General features: G+C 51.0%; 1 protein-coding gene across 2 annotated transcripts in view; it reads left to right on the top strand.

Annotated features, from left to right (window-relative positions):
- The window catches only part of TMPRSS2 (transmembrane serine protease 2), a 36,316-nt gene that overhangs the window by 15,297 nt on the left and 4,578 nt on the right, over positions 1-16,441 (top strand). The window contains exons 4-11 of one of the 2 annotated variants that reach the window (XM_077118955.1): positions 279-365; positions 1,290-1,409; positions 6,958-7,084; positions 8,588-8,698; positions 11,868-11,911; positions 12,958-13,129; positions 14,698-14,873; positions 16,015-16,077. In XM_077118955.1, the coding sequence (XP_076975070.1) occupies positions 279-365; positions 1,290-1,409; positions 6,958-7,084; positions 8,588-8,698; positions 11,868-11,911; positions 12,958-13,129; positions 14,698-14,873; positions 16,015-16,077 (900 nt within the window). Of the gene's footprint in view, positions 1-278; positions 366-1,289; positions 1,410-6,957; positions 7,085-8,587; positions 8,699-11,867; positions 11,912-12,957; positions 13,130-14,697; positions 14,874-15,981; positions 16,078-16,441 lie in introns of both variants that reach the window. The other variant, XM_077118954.1, reaches the window with a different exon arrangement.

Here is a 16,441-nt window from a genome sequence, read left to right as displayed (position 1 = left end):
GCCCTTTTTAGTATGCTATACAGTTTTTTTTAAGAGCTTAATGTGTGTATTTTACTTCATATTGTGGCTTTCCGCTTTGGATCACCCCCAAAGCATCAAGCTTAGGGGCTATGGAAAAAGTAAGATCTCCAGATTATATTCTTAAAATAGGAAGTTACATCTTTAAGCACATAAGAAGTTAATTCTTAACACTGTAAGCTAACAAAAGAGTGGATACAGTTTGAGGGCGGGACTTTCACAGACTCTGCCATTCAGTGTCCTCCTCCCATTTCCTCCAGAATCTAAAAAGGTGCTCTGCGTCACCCTGGCCCTGGGAGCCGTCCTCATTGGAGCTGCCGCCGCAGCCGTCCTCATCTGGAGGTTCAGTAAGTGCAGGCGGAGTGGGACCTCGAAGCGCACACGGGACCCCAAAACACATGTGGTACCCCGAAGCTCACGCGGGACCGCGAAGCACATGCGGGACCCCGAAGGGCACACGGGACCCCGACGCACACGCGGGACCCCGAAGCACCAGCGGGGCGGGCTCCTGGCCATGTCCTCATGGGCTGGCTCTCCACCAGCCATTCGTAGGTCCCTGCTCTCCAGCCGGCAGGGCGTAAAGCCCCCCACCCCCGACCGGAGCGTCCCTCTTAGAGCCAGGCTGTCTCCTCCCTCCTCTCTCAGTTACGGAGTTGCAGAGGGAGCCATTCGTGGAAGCAGCTGTACTTGTTGTCCTGTGCGTTCCGCTGGCTGGCGGGCGTCCTCCCCCGCCGTGGCGTGTCGGAATCCCATGCCATCTGCGTAGTGCTGCCGCGGGGTGGGAGAAGCATGTAGACTTTTCCCAGGGCTTTCGGGAAGCAGGTGCCACCGGGGGCTCGATCTCCGGGAGCCCCCACGTTGGGGCAGGGGCACTCATGTCCTGCTCGAGTAGCCACTTCCTGCAGTCACCGCCCAGGCCTTTCCCCCCAGCCCGGGCTGTTCAGGCTCACAGCGAAGGGGGGGATGGGGAGGCTACCTTAGGGCTCCCTGACTCACCTGTGTGCCAGATGCACAGGTAAGCCCTGTCCACAGGGTAAGAGGGTCCCCCCACTGGGTCCTGGGATTCTTTCTTACTGACTTCCAGCCCAACTCCTCTGATATATGTTGGTGACACAGATGCATCCCCTCCTTTTAAAAAATTATGGGTAAAAAAGGATCACTTCCTTTGTTACTTGGGGCTTGGAGAGTGGGTGGCCTGACCCATGGTGGGAGCTGTAGGGTTTTCTCTGCATCCCATTGTGACCAGCCTGTCCCTCCATTTCCCCTTCCAGTGGGGAGGGAGTGCTCGGTCTCAGGGATGGAGTGTGGCTCGTCCGGGACCTGCATCAGCCCCTCGTACTGGTGTGATGGGATATCGCAATGCCCCACGGGCGAGGACGAGATCCAGTGCGGTGAGTGCCATTGCAGTAACGGCGGCCGGGGCACCTGCCCTCCAGACCTGCATCCCACAGTCAGATGAGGAAGCATGTGCCTGGCCCCACACCTCCTGGGAATAGGGAGGGAGGCCCGGGTCCAGCTGAGACCCTCCCTCTTGGATCTCTGTGCCATAGGACATTGCTTTGTGGCGGTTAAAATGCACTGGGAGGACACTGTGTTATTTTCAAAACAAGCTGCCTTTAAAATTATATCTGATGGCTGCAAGTGGGCACTTCTGCTTGCTGGCTAAACATTAATGGTCCAAGGTGATTTCAAGGGTGGTAAAGAAACTATCACGGGGGGAGACAGTGTTTTGAGAAGGAGAGCTTGGCAGCAAGCTGAAATCTTTCAGTGCCACCCGAGGGATAATGCGCAAGCTGCTGTTTTCTACGCTGCTCAGTCTCCCATGTGGGTGGGGGGAGGCGGGACTCCAGGACACAGTGCTCCTCTCAGTGGGTTTTCCTGGACTCTGACAGTGGGCGCGGCGCTGGCTTATTTCTGCGTTTTTTTCTCTCCACTCCGAGAACTTCCTACGCTACCCCCACAGTGCAGTTCCAGGAAGTTATATGTGTGCTCACATTTTGGTTCCTGCTGAGCACACCTGATATGTTTATATTGAAACTGGTTTTTTTTTTTTAAGCATTTTTAATTGTGAAATAGAACGTATATACAGAAAAAGCAATAATTTTCAAAGTACATTTTGACAAGTGGTTATAGAACAGATTTCAAAGTTTAGTAAAGGTTATCGTTCCATATTTTCAGGTTTTTCCTTCTAGCTGTATATTGGAATTTTTTTTTTTTGGTCTTTCTTTTTTACATTGGGAAGAATTAACGTATAAACAAAAGGACAATAAATTTCAAAGCACACCACAGTAGTTAGTTATAGAACAGATTTTAGAGTTTGGTAGGCTTACAGTTCCATAATTTTAGGTTTTTCCTTCTAGCTGCTCCAAGACACTGGAGACTAAAAGAAATATCAATATGATTCAGGAGTCATGCTCATTGGTTAAATCCTATCTTCTCTGTTATAACTCCTCCTTCTGCTTTGATCTTTCTCCCAATCTTTAGAGCTATTTGGGCTCTGCCCTTTTTAACTTTTCCATGTAGGAAAGGACTATCGATAATGTGGAATGGGGAATTGAACTAGTTGATGTTCTGGAGAGGCTGGCCCTCTGGGTTTCTGGCCTAGGGCTCCATGTGGAGGTCGTAGGTTTCTGGAAAGTAATTATTGTGCATGGAATCTTTGTAGAATCTCAGATAAAGCCCTGGGTGTTCTTTAGGGTTAGCAGGAATGTTTTTGGTTGGGGTTTGACAAACCATGTTAAGTAGCAATATCTAGCTGAAGCTCATGTGAGAGTAGCCTCCAGAATAGCCTCTTGCACTATCTCAGCCACTGATACCTTATTTGTTACAATTCTTTTCCCCCTTTCTGTCAGGAAGACATTGTTAATCCCATGGTGCCAGGGCCAGGCTCATCCCTGGGAGTCATGTCCCCCACTGCCAGGGAGACTTTCACCCCTGGATGTCATGTCCCATGTAGCAGGAGGGTAATGATTTTCCTTGCAGAGTTGGACTTAGAGAGAGGCCACAACTGAACAACAAATCTGGAAGTTATCTGGAAGTAACTCTTAAGCATAACTACAGGTAGGCTTAGCTCTCTGCTACAGAAATTAGCTTCACAAGAGTAAGCCTCAAAATCAACGGCTTGGCTTACTGATTTAGGAATCCCTAATGTTTGAGACAGCATCAGGGTTTCGCTGGTGGTAGAGTTTAATAGCGAAACTATTTTAAAATTAATTTCTGAGTGCATCATCTTAGTTTCATCAGCAATCTGTTAGGCAGCTCTCTCCCTTCCCCCACCAAGCTTACTCCTAACTCCTGGGGACTTTATTTTAAAAACCCAACTGGACTGCAGAGCTGGCAGGCATGCTGGAAAAGGCAGTTTCCCACGGCAGCTGTGCTCCCCAGGGTAGCTTTTCTGTGTCCTTCTGCCTTCCAAGCCTCAGGGCCACAGACACGGGAAGGGTTGGTGGCCTGGCTGCGGTGTCCCTGGGAAGACAGGCTGCGGGCGGGGCTCTGCCCAGGTGGATGTGTCGCTCAGCGCCTGCCCACTCCATCCCCGGGTTTCCGCCGCGCAGCCTCACGCACTTCCTGGCGGGCCACCCTTTGAGAGGACAGGTTTGCTTGTGCACGCTGTTCCTTTCCTTTGTCTCCGTGATAACGCATTCATCACCGTTTTCTTAAATGTGGTAGGGGGCTTCTGAGGTTGAATTGAACTTGCTTAAAATAATAAGAGCAAGGACTTTTGATCTTTTCCAGTGTGGGTGTGGGTGTGTTTGAATACATACCACCAAGGGATTTTAACAAACTACTTAAGTTACCTGGAGAGTCCCTCCTTCATTAAATTATTAAATTATATTTATTTAAATACAATGTAATTATATTTATTTGATAATGTAATGTTAAATAAATATATTAATATTAATTTATACTCAAATACATTTAAATACAATTTATTTAAATACAATAGAATATGTTGAAATGATCACAATCCAGGAAGCACAAAAGGGTACTGTGCACGCGCGCACACACACACACACACACACACACACACACACGTGTTCACCAACCAATCACATCTTTTTCTCAGGGACAACTGATAGGGAGTTTCTTGGTTATCCTTCCTGAGAATTGTTGCATTAAAAAGCAACTATGTATTTACATTCTAGATCCCCTCTTTTCATAATGGTTACTGTCCAACTGCTCCTGGGAGCTTTACCATCCCTAGAATTTGTTACTTGTCAGGTATCAGTTCTCCTTGACCCCACCCAACCCCCCAGCTTGTATGCATGTCCCGCCGTTTAATCAGTCCCTTCCCAATGGGCATTTAAGTTCTTTCCATCCTTCAGTTTAACTTGCAGCTTGAATGCTGCAAGCCTGTGAGCATAACTGTAGGAAAGATTCCCAGCAGGAAAATAGCTGAATCAAAGGGTTTGTGTATTTGTGATTTGATAGATGCGCCTCAATTTCGTTTTATCTAATTTCCACATTGATTCATCTAATTTCCACATTGATTTGGTACAAGACAAAATAAACAGATGTGGCATTATGTGCATGTTCCCTCTTAGATCAGAACACGCATGTGGTGTGATTTTAATTTGTTCATCTCATAGAGTGGAAAGTATTTTCAGTGAAATATGTATACATCTTCTGACTGTAAACACACTGCCCGACCCAAAGAAGACACTTGAGCATGTGTGTACAGCTTTCTTTACAAGGACAGATTTTTTTTTAACATTAATTCAGTCTTCTTATTTCTATTACTATGTTTTCTGTGAGTCTTTCTCAAGATTCCAGAATAGACTAACAAACTGCCCCAATTCTTCTGTAAATCCGTAAGTTCTCAAATAAATAAATAAAAATGCCCACCCAACCAGCAAATTAAATAAAGAAAGAAAACTGTTTGAGACTGCTTTCACCTTTTCTTAGTTAGCATTTGAAGGCAGATCATTGGAAGGAAATAAAAATCCCTAAAATTATCCATAGACCAAGAACAAAATATTTCCCTTACTTTCTACTCTATCAAGTCACAGCAACAATTTTATTTTTAATTTTTGAAGTATATTTCATTCTAGTTACTTTTGGGGGGGAGGGGAGAGGGCACAGGGTCCAAGAATCAAGCCAGGGTCTTCTGTGTGGAAGGCGGGCACTCTACCGCTGAACCATCTAGTTACTTTTTAAAAAAAGTTAATAGATCTTATTTTTTAGAGCAGTTTTAGGTTTACAGAAAAATTCAGCAAAAAGGACTGCTTCTCTCCTCCCACCCCCATCCCCAGTTTTCCCAACTGCTAGCATCTTGCCTTAGCAGGTAGGTTTGTAACAGTCGGTGAGCTGGTGCTGATACATTGTTAGTAACTAAGCCCCCAGTGTTTGTAAAGGCTCCCTCCTGCCTTAGGCTGTTCTCTGGCTTTTGGCAAGTGCATCATGCATCCACCCTTAACACAGAATAGTTCCACTGCCCTAGAAATGCCAAATGCCCTGTGCCCCACCCACTCCTGCCCCCACCCTGACCTTGGCACCACTGATAGCGTGTCCAGGTTTGCTTTTTTCGATTGTCCTGTGGCTGGGTGGGCACAGCACGTGGCCTTTCCCTGCTGACTTCCTTCTCTGTGCAGTGTGCGCTGAGGCCCCTCTGTGTCTCTGCACGGACAGCTCATTTCTGCTGGCCCCGGAGAGGCTGCCACCGTGTGGAGGGGCCGCGGCTTGTTTTGCCTAACTCGTGGCAGCCCCCTCCCGGTGTGCGAGCTCACCCACCCCTGAGTCATCTGGAGACATTGGGAAATAGTCAGACCCAAGCCTGTCACTTAGTGTGGAGCAAGCCCTGAGATGGAGGCCGTTGTCATAAGACTGTCCAGGGAGTGAGTGACCAGACAGGAGCGAGATGAGGCCTCGGGACAACTGGGTCCTCCTTTTGTGCTCTGAGCACACATAAATCCACATCCCCTCCCGAACCATCTAGGACTGGTTTATATGCCTTTAAACTTCACATAGATAATATCATACCAAGCCTATCACTTTGCAACTTGCTTTTTTAAGGCAGCATTTTCAGGACTGGTTCTGCTTAATCCTAAAGTTATATAGGATCCCAGCCTGCATATCCCACACTGGATCTATTCTACATAACCCACAGGTCTCAGAACTCTACAGGGAGAAAGAGCACATGGAACAGGTGAAGGGACTTTACCTAAACTTCTAGTGCTTTATTTCTTTTATGAAAAAGAGCTGACGTACTTTTGGAAAACAGTTGATTGACTCAGAGGCAGAACCTTTACAGGAGGAGCCTCCAGTGGGTCTCTTGATGGCCTTCCAGGGTCCACAGTTTGCAGGAGAGGGGTCAATTCACCTCTGACCTCTTAAAGATCTCCTTTGAACACGCATGAGCATGGCCCTGAGTCCTGGCGCATGTGACCGTGGGGTCTCAGAGACCTGAGGCTGCTGTAGTAAAGTCCCGCAGACTGAGGGGCTTACAACAACGTCCTCTCCTAGTGCTGGAGGCCAAAGTCCCCACCCAGTGAGGGCCAAGGTCCTGGGGCCTCAGGGAAGGAGCGGCCCTGGCCTCCCCCAGTCTTAGGGGGCTGCTGCATCCTCCGTGATCTTGCCTTGCAGCCGTGTGGCTTCATCCCTGCCCCCTCCATTGTCCCATGACCTTCTCCCCATGTCTACCTGTCTCCTCTCCCTTCTTATAAGTTGACCAGTCTTGTAGGACTTCCAGTCCACCCTGCTTCAGTTGACCTCATTGAACTGCACTAATTGCATCTGACATGACCTTATTCCAAGGCCACCTTCAAGGGACTGGGGATTTGGACTTGAGCATACCCTTTGGGGAACAGTTCCACCTATGGAACCTGGGGAGCTGGAACCCAGGGCAGCACCTCCCTGAGCCTGTGTCCTCGGGGGAGGGCTGGGCTCCTGCAGCTGGAGGTCACAGGGTGGAGCTCACTGCCCGTCTCCCCCCTCCCGCAGTGCGTCTCTACGGACCAAACTTCATCCTGCAGGTCTACTCCGCACAGGGGAAATCCTGGCACCCCGTGTGCCAAGATGACTGGAACGACAGCTACGGGCGGGTGGCGTGCAGATACATAGGCTACAAGTGAGTGTGCGTCCCTATGGCCCTGAGAATGGGTGGGGGCGTCCTGAGCATGTTGGGTACAGCAGACGCCTAGGGTGAGTCAGCTTTGCCCTGGCTGGCCTGGGCACTCCTGTCTCCTTCCCAGGGGGATCCCAGAAGCCAGCCTCCGGATCTTGTCCCGCCCAGGCACCAGCTGGTGCTTACCCCCTCTTGCATGCAGTGGGCATGGCTTGCTGTCATCCTGCCCGACTGCTCCTTTGCCCACATAGGGTCCCACCGGTTCCTGGTCATGCTGCAGGGACAGGGGCTCAGACCCACGGCCTGAGAGCACTCCCAGAGCTGAGCCCTCAGCTGCGCTGGGGTGGGACCTGGGATGGGCAGCAGCAGCAAATTCTGCAAGGCCTTCTTTCCTGGGTGGGACTGCATGCAGGGGCCATGGGGAGGCACTGAAGCTTTAGAGCAGGGGGAGAATTGGGCATCGGATTTACAGTTTATAAACATTCATCCTTCTATGTGCAAGCTGGGGAGGGAGGAGAGTCTGGGGAGCGGGTCGGGGGGACGTCCTCTCCCTGTGATTTCTGGCCAGCGGCTCATCAGGCATCCCCCAGGGAGAGAGCCATCAGGAGTCACTGGGTTTTCTTGCCGCAGGCTGTCCCCATGTAATTTCTAGAACTTCTAGAGTATTTTCAGTATGCCCATTTTCAAAATGAATTACCAGTTCACAAAAAAGTTATCTAAATATCTCGGCTAGTGAAATATCTCAAAATGTCAGGCAGCTTTTTGTTTGCTAGGGCAGCTGTAACAAAGTGCCACAAACTGGGGGTGGGAGGTGGGGGTGGTGCTTAAAGCAATGGAAATTTACTCTCTCACAGTTTGGGAGGCCACAAGTCTAAAATCAAGGTTTGGGCAGGGCCGCCCCCTCCAAAGGGAAGATCCTTCCTTTTCCTGTCCCCTGGTGGCTCCCAGGCTTCCTCAGCTTACAGATGCCATTGCCCCATGGCCTTCCCTTCCCTCAGTGTCCCTCTGTGCCTCGTCTCCTCTTCCTATAAGGGCACCAGCTGTGCGTCTAGGGCCCCCAATCCCTGTGGCCTCATCTGACTTTGACAACATGAGCAAAGAGCCTGTTTCCAAATCAGGGTGGGGGGTGGGTAGGATTTAAGGGACCTTTTGGGAGGACCTAATTCAACCAACAGCACCCAGGTTTGAGCTCCAGAGTACTGAAGTCCCATTGCAATTGGGATTTTATAAGGGGGGGGGGGATTATTTCAGCCTCTTTAAATGTCATCATGTTATGTGTACTCTCATATGTTCTTATTCTCATTGTTTCGTAGCCCAAACTAGACACGTCAGGGTTGTTGCGATGACAAGTGACTGCAGGGCCATGCTATTAGATTAGAATGCATGATTTTATCTTCCAAAATGCCATGGACTCTCCTCTTCAGAACATTGTAGAAAAGAAGTATTATGTTGGGCTTGCTTAAACTGTAGCCATTCCTTTCAGTCCGGCTCTGCCTTTTCTTTCAGGAATAGCTTCTATTCCAGCCAAGGAGTACACGACGACACTGGTGCCACCAGCTACATGAAGCTGAATGCCAGTGCCGGGAGTGGGGACCTCTACAAAAAGCTCTACCTCAGGTATTTGGTGAAGTTTTTCTCCTGTGAAACATTTTATGAGAATGGCCGGGGATTTGGGCTTGTCCACGCTGCAGCTCTGGGCCTGGATGAATTTTTGTTTGGGATGAGCCTAGAGTCCAAGGGAGCCGCAGCGCTCTGCGCAGCTCATTCTTAGTGTTGCCGAGATCTTGTCTCTGCCCTCTGCCCTTGGTGGCATCGATGACATTGCAAAACGGAGATTCTGCTTCATTTGTTTTCCTTCCAAGCATGTGTGGCTGCCCCTGCTCGTGAGTTGGGACGTGGCCTTAGGAGTCCAAAAGAATACCCCAAGGCTCCAAATACGGTGACTAACTCACTCTGGCTTGGTGGTTTTAGCACCGGAAGTCCTGTTTCCCGGGAACTTCTCTGTCCTGGGCAAACTGCAGTCCCCACCCCCAAGCCATGAGCCGCTGAGCTGCAGCGCTCCCGGGGACAGGGAGGGCAGGCTAGTGCAGCTCAGCATGACTTTGCTGCAGTGTCACAGTCGCAGGAGGCTCTGCAGGTGCCGCCCCCGGGCTTGATGGTCATATCAGAAACCTGTAACTGCAGGAGCCCTTGGTGGGGCATGGCCTCCAAGGGTTCCTGCAGGCCCCCGGTGAGCTCAAACAGTAGGTCATATGTGACGACTCAAGTCTGGAGAGGCTGGAGGAGGAGCTGGCGCGAGCTGCTTGTTTTGTTTCGCCTCTGTCTAAACAGCCAGCTTTCTTCTCGGGATGATAGCTATCATCTGAGTGTTTTTCCACGTTAAAAATACACATTGTCCTTCTCTGCACACAGCCTTACTCATCTCCCAGGTCTGTCCCACCACTGCCAGCCAGGCGCCAGGACCTGGGTTTGAGGAAGAGATTGACTGGTTTGCACTGCCCTTCCTTTCCTTGCACGGGAGGCGGGAAGCCCGGTGCATTCCTGGGTGGGCCAAGGCGAGGTGTCCCTGGGGGAGCTGCCTTCTGCCCCCTGGGAACATAACAGGACCGGCCCAGGGGGGAGAGTTTTGCCCACCCAGGTGTGCCCCACAGAACGGCCAGGCTGCGGTTTGCCTGCCGGCCTGGGAAACCAAACACAACTGCCTGGGCTGTTTGTAGTCGCTGAGTGTTTCTTTGTCTTCCTTGGTTACGTGTGAAATCTCAGAGCCAAAGTAAACGGAGCTGAGGTGAGGGAGGGAAGAGGGATGGTGTGCCATGCCATGCCTTGGCAGGAACCTTGGGAACTCAAGGTGGCCGAAGGGCTTGGAAGAGAGAAGAGAAGACCATTGTCTGGGGCATCGGTAATCCTTGCATGTGGTGGGGCCTTGGGAGTGCCTCTTTTTCCTCTTCTTTTTTTTTTCAGAAATTGCCCTTCAGTACCTAAGTCTTAGGTTTGTGTCCAGGTCGGGCTGGTCTGAAATGATTGGCACGTGCCTGGATGTTGCTAGTTGCACCGATGCATTGAGCTACGTAGAGGAGTCCTGGCCTTAAGGCTCTTAGAAAACCTCTTCTCTTAGAGGAAACATTTCTTTTCTTGGCATTGGTGATGCCATCCAACCAATGTCTGCCAGGAGCAGAGCTGGGGTTACTGGCTTGTGGCAGTGAGGGAGATTGCCGACCGTGGGGCTGTGGGCTTCTCCGGGAGGCGGTGTTGGAGAGGCCTGATTACAGGACTGGGGTTTGCAGGAGATGGCCTTTGGGGAACATTCAGGGAAGTGGGCTTGGCTGGGACTGGACACCATTGGGCAGTTCTGTGACCAGGTATCTTGATAATTTTTCATCTAGAATCTAGGAGGAGAGAACGAGGCTAAAGCTGTGATAGCTAAAGAAGCAGCACTCGCTGGCCAGGACGGGAGCTGCTGGGGGCTTACTGGGTTGGACAGTGGTCATCTGGTGTCTGTGTTCCACCATGACTCCGGGCTGGGCTTGTTTTGGTCTCGACCCAGCACAGCTGCCGAGCTGCCCTGTCTGCTGCTGTGGAATTGTGTGCATTCAAGGTCAAGGCCAGCCATGGGTGCCAGGCAGGCCCCCACAGTTGGGGCTCTTTCTCTCTCTCACTGTATTAAGGGAAAAGTCACCACACAAGAGACTTCATTAATTAGTTCTTTTTCACCCATAACCCCTGATGTTTAGCTCCCCAGTGAGAAACTTATTTTCTTCTGCTTCCTGGCAAACTACTAGTTGAATTGTTTTCAATACTTTATATAAATATAAAGCAGTCATATGAACCCAGAAGTTTCCAAATGGCTTCCTTTCAAAATTATGAGGATGACTTTAAAAATCTAAGAATTAAGATAACATCAAGAGCTTACTCTCACACCCCCTTGAAGAGTTGATGCTATTATTATCCCATCTAACAGAGGGGAAACTGAAGCAAAGAAAGGTCAAGTCATGTGGTCAAGGTCAAACAACTGGGATGTGAACCTGTGCTTTGACCTTGTTCTTCCCCTCTGTGCCCTCTAGATTTTCTTACCTGATTTGATTTTTAAGTGGTGTGCCCTGTGTCTCTGCAGAGATGTTATTCTAGTTTGCAAGCTGCCAGAATGCAATATACCGGGAACAGAATGGCTTTAAAAAGGGGGAATTTATTAAGTTGCAAGTTTATGGTTCTAAAGCTGTGCAAATGTCCACATTAAGGCAAGGCTATGAAAATGTCCAGATTAAGGCACCAATAAGAGGTTACTTTCACTCAAGAATAGCCAATCAAGTTCAGAGTTTCTCTTTCAACTGTTAAGGCACATGGTGAACATGGCGACATCTGCTAGCTTCCTCTCCAGGCTTCTTATTTCACGATGTTTCCCCAGGGGCATTTTCCTTCTTCATCTTTCCTTTTCTTCAAAGTCTCTGGTTACATGGGCTCTAGTGGCTCTGAAGCTTTTTTCAAAATGGTCCCCTTGTAAAGGATCCAGTAAGCAACCCCACCTTGAATGGGTGGAGACACATCTCCATCTAAGCAAAGATTACCACCCACAATTGGGTGGGTCACATCTCTATGGAAACAATCAAAAAGCTCCCACCCAGGAATACTGATTAAGGTATTAAAAAACTTGGCTTTTCCAGGGTTCACAACAGATTCAAACCAGCACAGACAGAAAGTGGGAACATTGGAGGAAACTGTTCACTTCTGAGTATTTGGAGCATCACATGTATCCTCATTTATGACCCAAATGTCTTCTTTCTTTTTTTAGTGATGTCTGTCCTTCAAAAACAGTGGTTGCTTTACGCTGTATAGGTAAGTACCTCTGAATTTTCCTTTTTCATATTTTAAATGTATGACCTTCAAAAGAGTACCCTCCTGTGTTTTGGGATGTGGAGAAAAGAAACATGTTGGGGTGGGGTGCAGGCCCAAAGGCCTCTCCCTTGGTAGACACTGCAGCTCTGCCTGAGAAGCTCCCTTTTGGAATCCCACGGTGCTTAAATGCCTTCAGCCTTGGGTCACGAAGCAGCCCACTGAGGGCAGGTGGTCTCAGGATATTGGCAAGGTGCCCCTAGAGGCCCTGGTGAATGCCCGTCACCTGGGAGCTGGTGCCCTGTTTGCTGCTGGCTGTGGGCGTGAAGCATCAGCAATTTCCCTGCAGACCCTGGAGGCACCAGGATTTAGGAAGAGGAGAGGGCCAGGAGATCCCGGGTTCTCTAATGTCTTCTTCAGCCATGCCTCGGGTGGCCCTTAATCTGTGTCCAGACTATAGGGCGGCTCCAAACCTTGTGTCAATATGGAAGGGACTGTCCTCCCTTCTCTGGAATGGCCACACCGCTGGGGCTGGCTCTTGAGCTCACCAGCCAGCAGTCTCCCAGCCTCCCAGTCCCCAAGGAACTTCACAGCTAGGTCCGGCTGTGGTCATCTAGCACAGCTGCCAGGAGAGGGGGTCCCACCTTGCCCTGGGGGAAATGAGGACGGCACACCTCGGGGAAGCAGGAGTGGCCTCGGTCTACCCATAGGGGTGTTTAGGGGGTGCTCACGGAAGCCCCCTGCCTTGCTTCCCCAGGCACTGATGGGGTGGGGGCCAGGGAGGGGCTGGTCGCCTGCCCTGGCAATCCTGGGGCCTGCCCTGCCCCCCTCCCATCTCCTTTGCATCTGGTCCATTGTAAAACTTTTCCTAACGCCTTGGGGCTCCCCAAATCGCCCTCCCCTGGGCCTTTAGGAGCTTTCTTGGTGGGGGGGGGTCTGCTTTTTCCACCTGTGGTTGGGTCTCCAAAAGGAAGGGTAACAGGAGACCCCCCCCCCCCCCCCCCCCCCCCGCCTTGGCTGACCGCGCCGCCCTGTGCTTGTGGCTGCAGACTGCGGAGTCTCCTCCGCCGCCCATCTCCAGAGCCGCATTGTGGGCGGGGACGCCGCGGCGCCAGGGGACTGGCCCTGGCAGGTCAGCCTGCATGTGCAGGGCGTGCACGTCTGCGGGGGCTCCATCGTCACCCCGGAGTGGATTGTGACAGCCGCCCACTGCGTGGAAGAGTAAGTCCCTGGGCGGGGACACGGCGAACCCTTCATCCTGGTCTGTAAACGGGACAAGTGCCGTGCACTGGGCCAGGGCCCCGGGGGTGCACGGGGGCTGCAGCCCGCTTGTGGAGGCTGTGACACCCTTGGGGGACTGCACCACACTCGCCGAGGCTGCCGACACGCTCAGGGAGGCAGCTGTCCAGCCTGTCCTCCCCTCTGCTCTGTCATAGCCTTCTGGGAAACCACTGCCCTCTCGGGAAGGCTGAACCCCCTGGAAGCTTGAGCTGCTCGCAGCCTGCTAGAAGCTTCTCCATGGTCTCCTTGGCCACAGGAGCAGGGATGGGCTTGGGGGGCCATAATTGATAATGTCCACCTTCATGGACAAGCTACCCACCCCCACCCCACCTTCTCGTGTAAGCAGGGATTTAGCACATGACTTTTGGCAGTCTCCTCACTCAACAAGGCTGTTGTTTTGGTGGCGTTGAGCTCAGTGAGCTTGCACTAGTGGCACTGGCTACCGGTTCAGTACCTGTTTGGTCATTTTCTAACTGCACTGAAGGTGGCAGGATGAATGTGGAATGCTGGGGCTGGGGGAAGAGGACCCCACTTCGTGCATGCCTCTCGGCTGCTGTGAAAGCACAGTGGGCTTTTGGGAACTCCAGGTGCCTTCTCTTGACAGTCTTGGCCAGTAGGTCTGGGGTTCCCACGGCAAAGGTGTCTTATAAGCGCCCTACGGAGGTTTGGCAGGCAACCAGAGTTGAAGGGACTGGTGGAGTCCCACCCAGTTTTATGAATGAAGCTGCAATCAGCACCGTGGGAAATCCTCTGCCCCCTGGCCACTCAGTTCTCTGGGATGAATCTTGGGAAGGAGGGAATTGTTGATCAGGGACTGTAGACCCAATGTTGCCCAGTTGCCCTCCAGCCAAGCAGCCTGGTTGAGACTCCCCTGGCCACAAAGTCCTCCTCGTTCTGTAGATGAGGAAGGAGTGGAGAGACATGAACGGAGTTGGCCCCAGTCACCAGAGGCACAAAGGCATTCCTACAGAGCCCAGTCCAGGTGGGGAGGAGGGGCCCATGTGCAAGAGAATGGGAGTGCAAAGTAAGGGGTGTATGTGCATGTATGTGCGCACATGTGATTGTTGTGTATGACTATGTGACTGTGCAAGAATGTGTGACTACGTGTGTCTGTGTGCCAAGAGTGCATGAGTGTGTATGTTACCATGTGTATATGTGGGTGTATGACAGTGTGTGAATGCATGTAACTGTGCATTCATGCATGGGTGTATATGTGTACACATGTGACTGTGGGCGTGTGTAGTCACGCCACCTCCCCACAGCCACGCCACCTCCCCACAGTCATGCCACCTCCCCACAGCCTTGTCACCTCCCCACAGCCATGCCACCTCTCCACAGCCATGCCACCTCCCCATAGCCTTGCCACCTCCCCAGGGCCATGCCACCTCCCCAAAGCCTTGCCACCTCTGGGCCTTTTGGCTCCAGCTCATGAATTTTGGAGGCCTCCAAGAGAGGGCTTCCTGTCTGTCCTTCTGAGCCACTGAGCGTTGTCCACTTTGACTTTCCAGGCCTCTTTCCAATCCACGGTACTGGGCAGTCTTTGCGGGAATTTTGCAGCAATCTTTGATGTTCTATGGAAAAGGATACAGAGTAGAAAAAGTGATTTCTCATCCAAATTACGATTCCAAGACCAAGAACAATGACATCGCCCTCATGAAGTTGCAGGTGCCTCTCACTTTTAATGGTAGGTGCTTTGGTTCTGGGCTTAGGGTATGCGGATCATTTTGACCAAACCTTACGGAGCCAGTGACTGACAGGAAAACACGTGCTATGAAGTGGAGGGAGGGGATTTGCGTTGAACCAGGACAGTGTGCACGATGGGGTTCGATGGTGGGAAAGGGCTTCGTAGACGCCGAATCAGCTGACAATGTGCATATGATAGACTCAGGGCAGTGGCCACCACCTGTGCACTCCACAGATAGAATGGTTTATTCATACATGTATGGAATAAGTCGATGCAAGTGTCAAGAGTGGGGTTTCTTGCCCGCAGCACTACTGGCATTTAGGGCTGGGTAACCCTTTATGTGTGACCCGTGCTGTGCATTGTGGGATAAGCAGCATCTCTGTCCTCTACCCACCTGATGCCAGCAGCAACGCCCAAATATGACAACCCACCTTGTCTCCAGACATCACCCTGGTCCCTTGGGGGGTAGATTTATCTTCCATTGAGAACCCCTGCCCACACATTGCTTTTTTTCCACATACAATCATAAAAGAAGATATTTTAAAATAATTAAAATAATAAAAATATATCATTAAAATAATTAAAATCAAACGTGCTTCCCTTTAGCTTATTAGTCTCCTGTCTGTCCATCTAAGGGTCTGGAAGGTTCTAGTCCTGCATGAGCACAGAAGATGCAAAGCCTGGTACCTCCTCATGAGGTGCTTGTCTTCAAGTTGGGGGATGGTTCATATGTAGAAGCAGCAATCCACAGGCGATGTGTACTGTCCATCATGGGCCTCTGGGGCACAAGCCAGAAGTGGCCACCAGCTTTCCCGCCCCTTTCCCCTGAGTGGCTTTGGTGCCCTCTACCACCTGGCAATATTGAGTATTTTCAGAAATAGAGCTAGCAAATAATTCCATTTATAACTAGCATAGCATTCAGAGTGGAACTTCTTGCCTGCTGTGGGCAGAGAGTGCCAGGATGTGTTGGAATCTGGAACTTTCCTTGGGCAGGTTCACGGTAGTACCAGGCACAGAGGCGTTTACCTGGGAAAGTCTGGGTGGAAACCATCCCCTGAGGCCCTCAGGTAGACCAGATGGTTCAGGGTGCTTTCTCTTCTTCACACAGATAAAATAAGGCCTGTGTGTCTCCCCAACCCAGGCCTGATGCTGGAGCCCACACAGCCCTGCTGGATTTCCGGGTGGGGGTCCACCTATGAGAAAGGTAAGGCCTCCTGGGCACACAGCCCCCAGGTCACAGGGGACAGAGCATCAGGTGCGGAGGTGGAAGATCTGGGTCTTAATCCTGGTTCTTCTTAGGGCCTGGAAGAACTTGGGCCAATCACCTAGTCTTTGGGCCTCAGTTTCCCCAACTGCTGAGTGGGAAAATTCGTATCTGCCCTATCTAATACGCAGTGTTCTTGCTACGATCCAAGAGTGACGTGTGCACCCCACCTTCTGAACTGCAGAGGACAGATAGATGTGAGGTGTAGGAGGACTGTCCTCACGTTTGCGTCCCACGGTTGGTGGAGGGCTGCCTTACTTTGCCCTGTGATGACTAAGCATGACCCAGGAAAAATCAGCTGCAG

Source organism: Tamandua tetradactyla, chromosome 10, assembly GCF_023851605.1.
Source record: "Tamandua tetradactyla isolate mTamTet1 chromosome 10, mTamTet1.pri, whole genome shotgun sequence".
NCBI lineage: Eukaryota > Metazoa > Chordata > Mammalia > Pilosa > Myrmecophagidae > Tamandua > Tamandua tetradactyla.
Note: the sequence above shows the minus strand (reverse complement) of the source record. Positions and strands in the feature narration are given on the sequence as shown.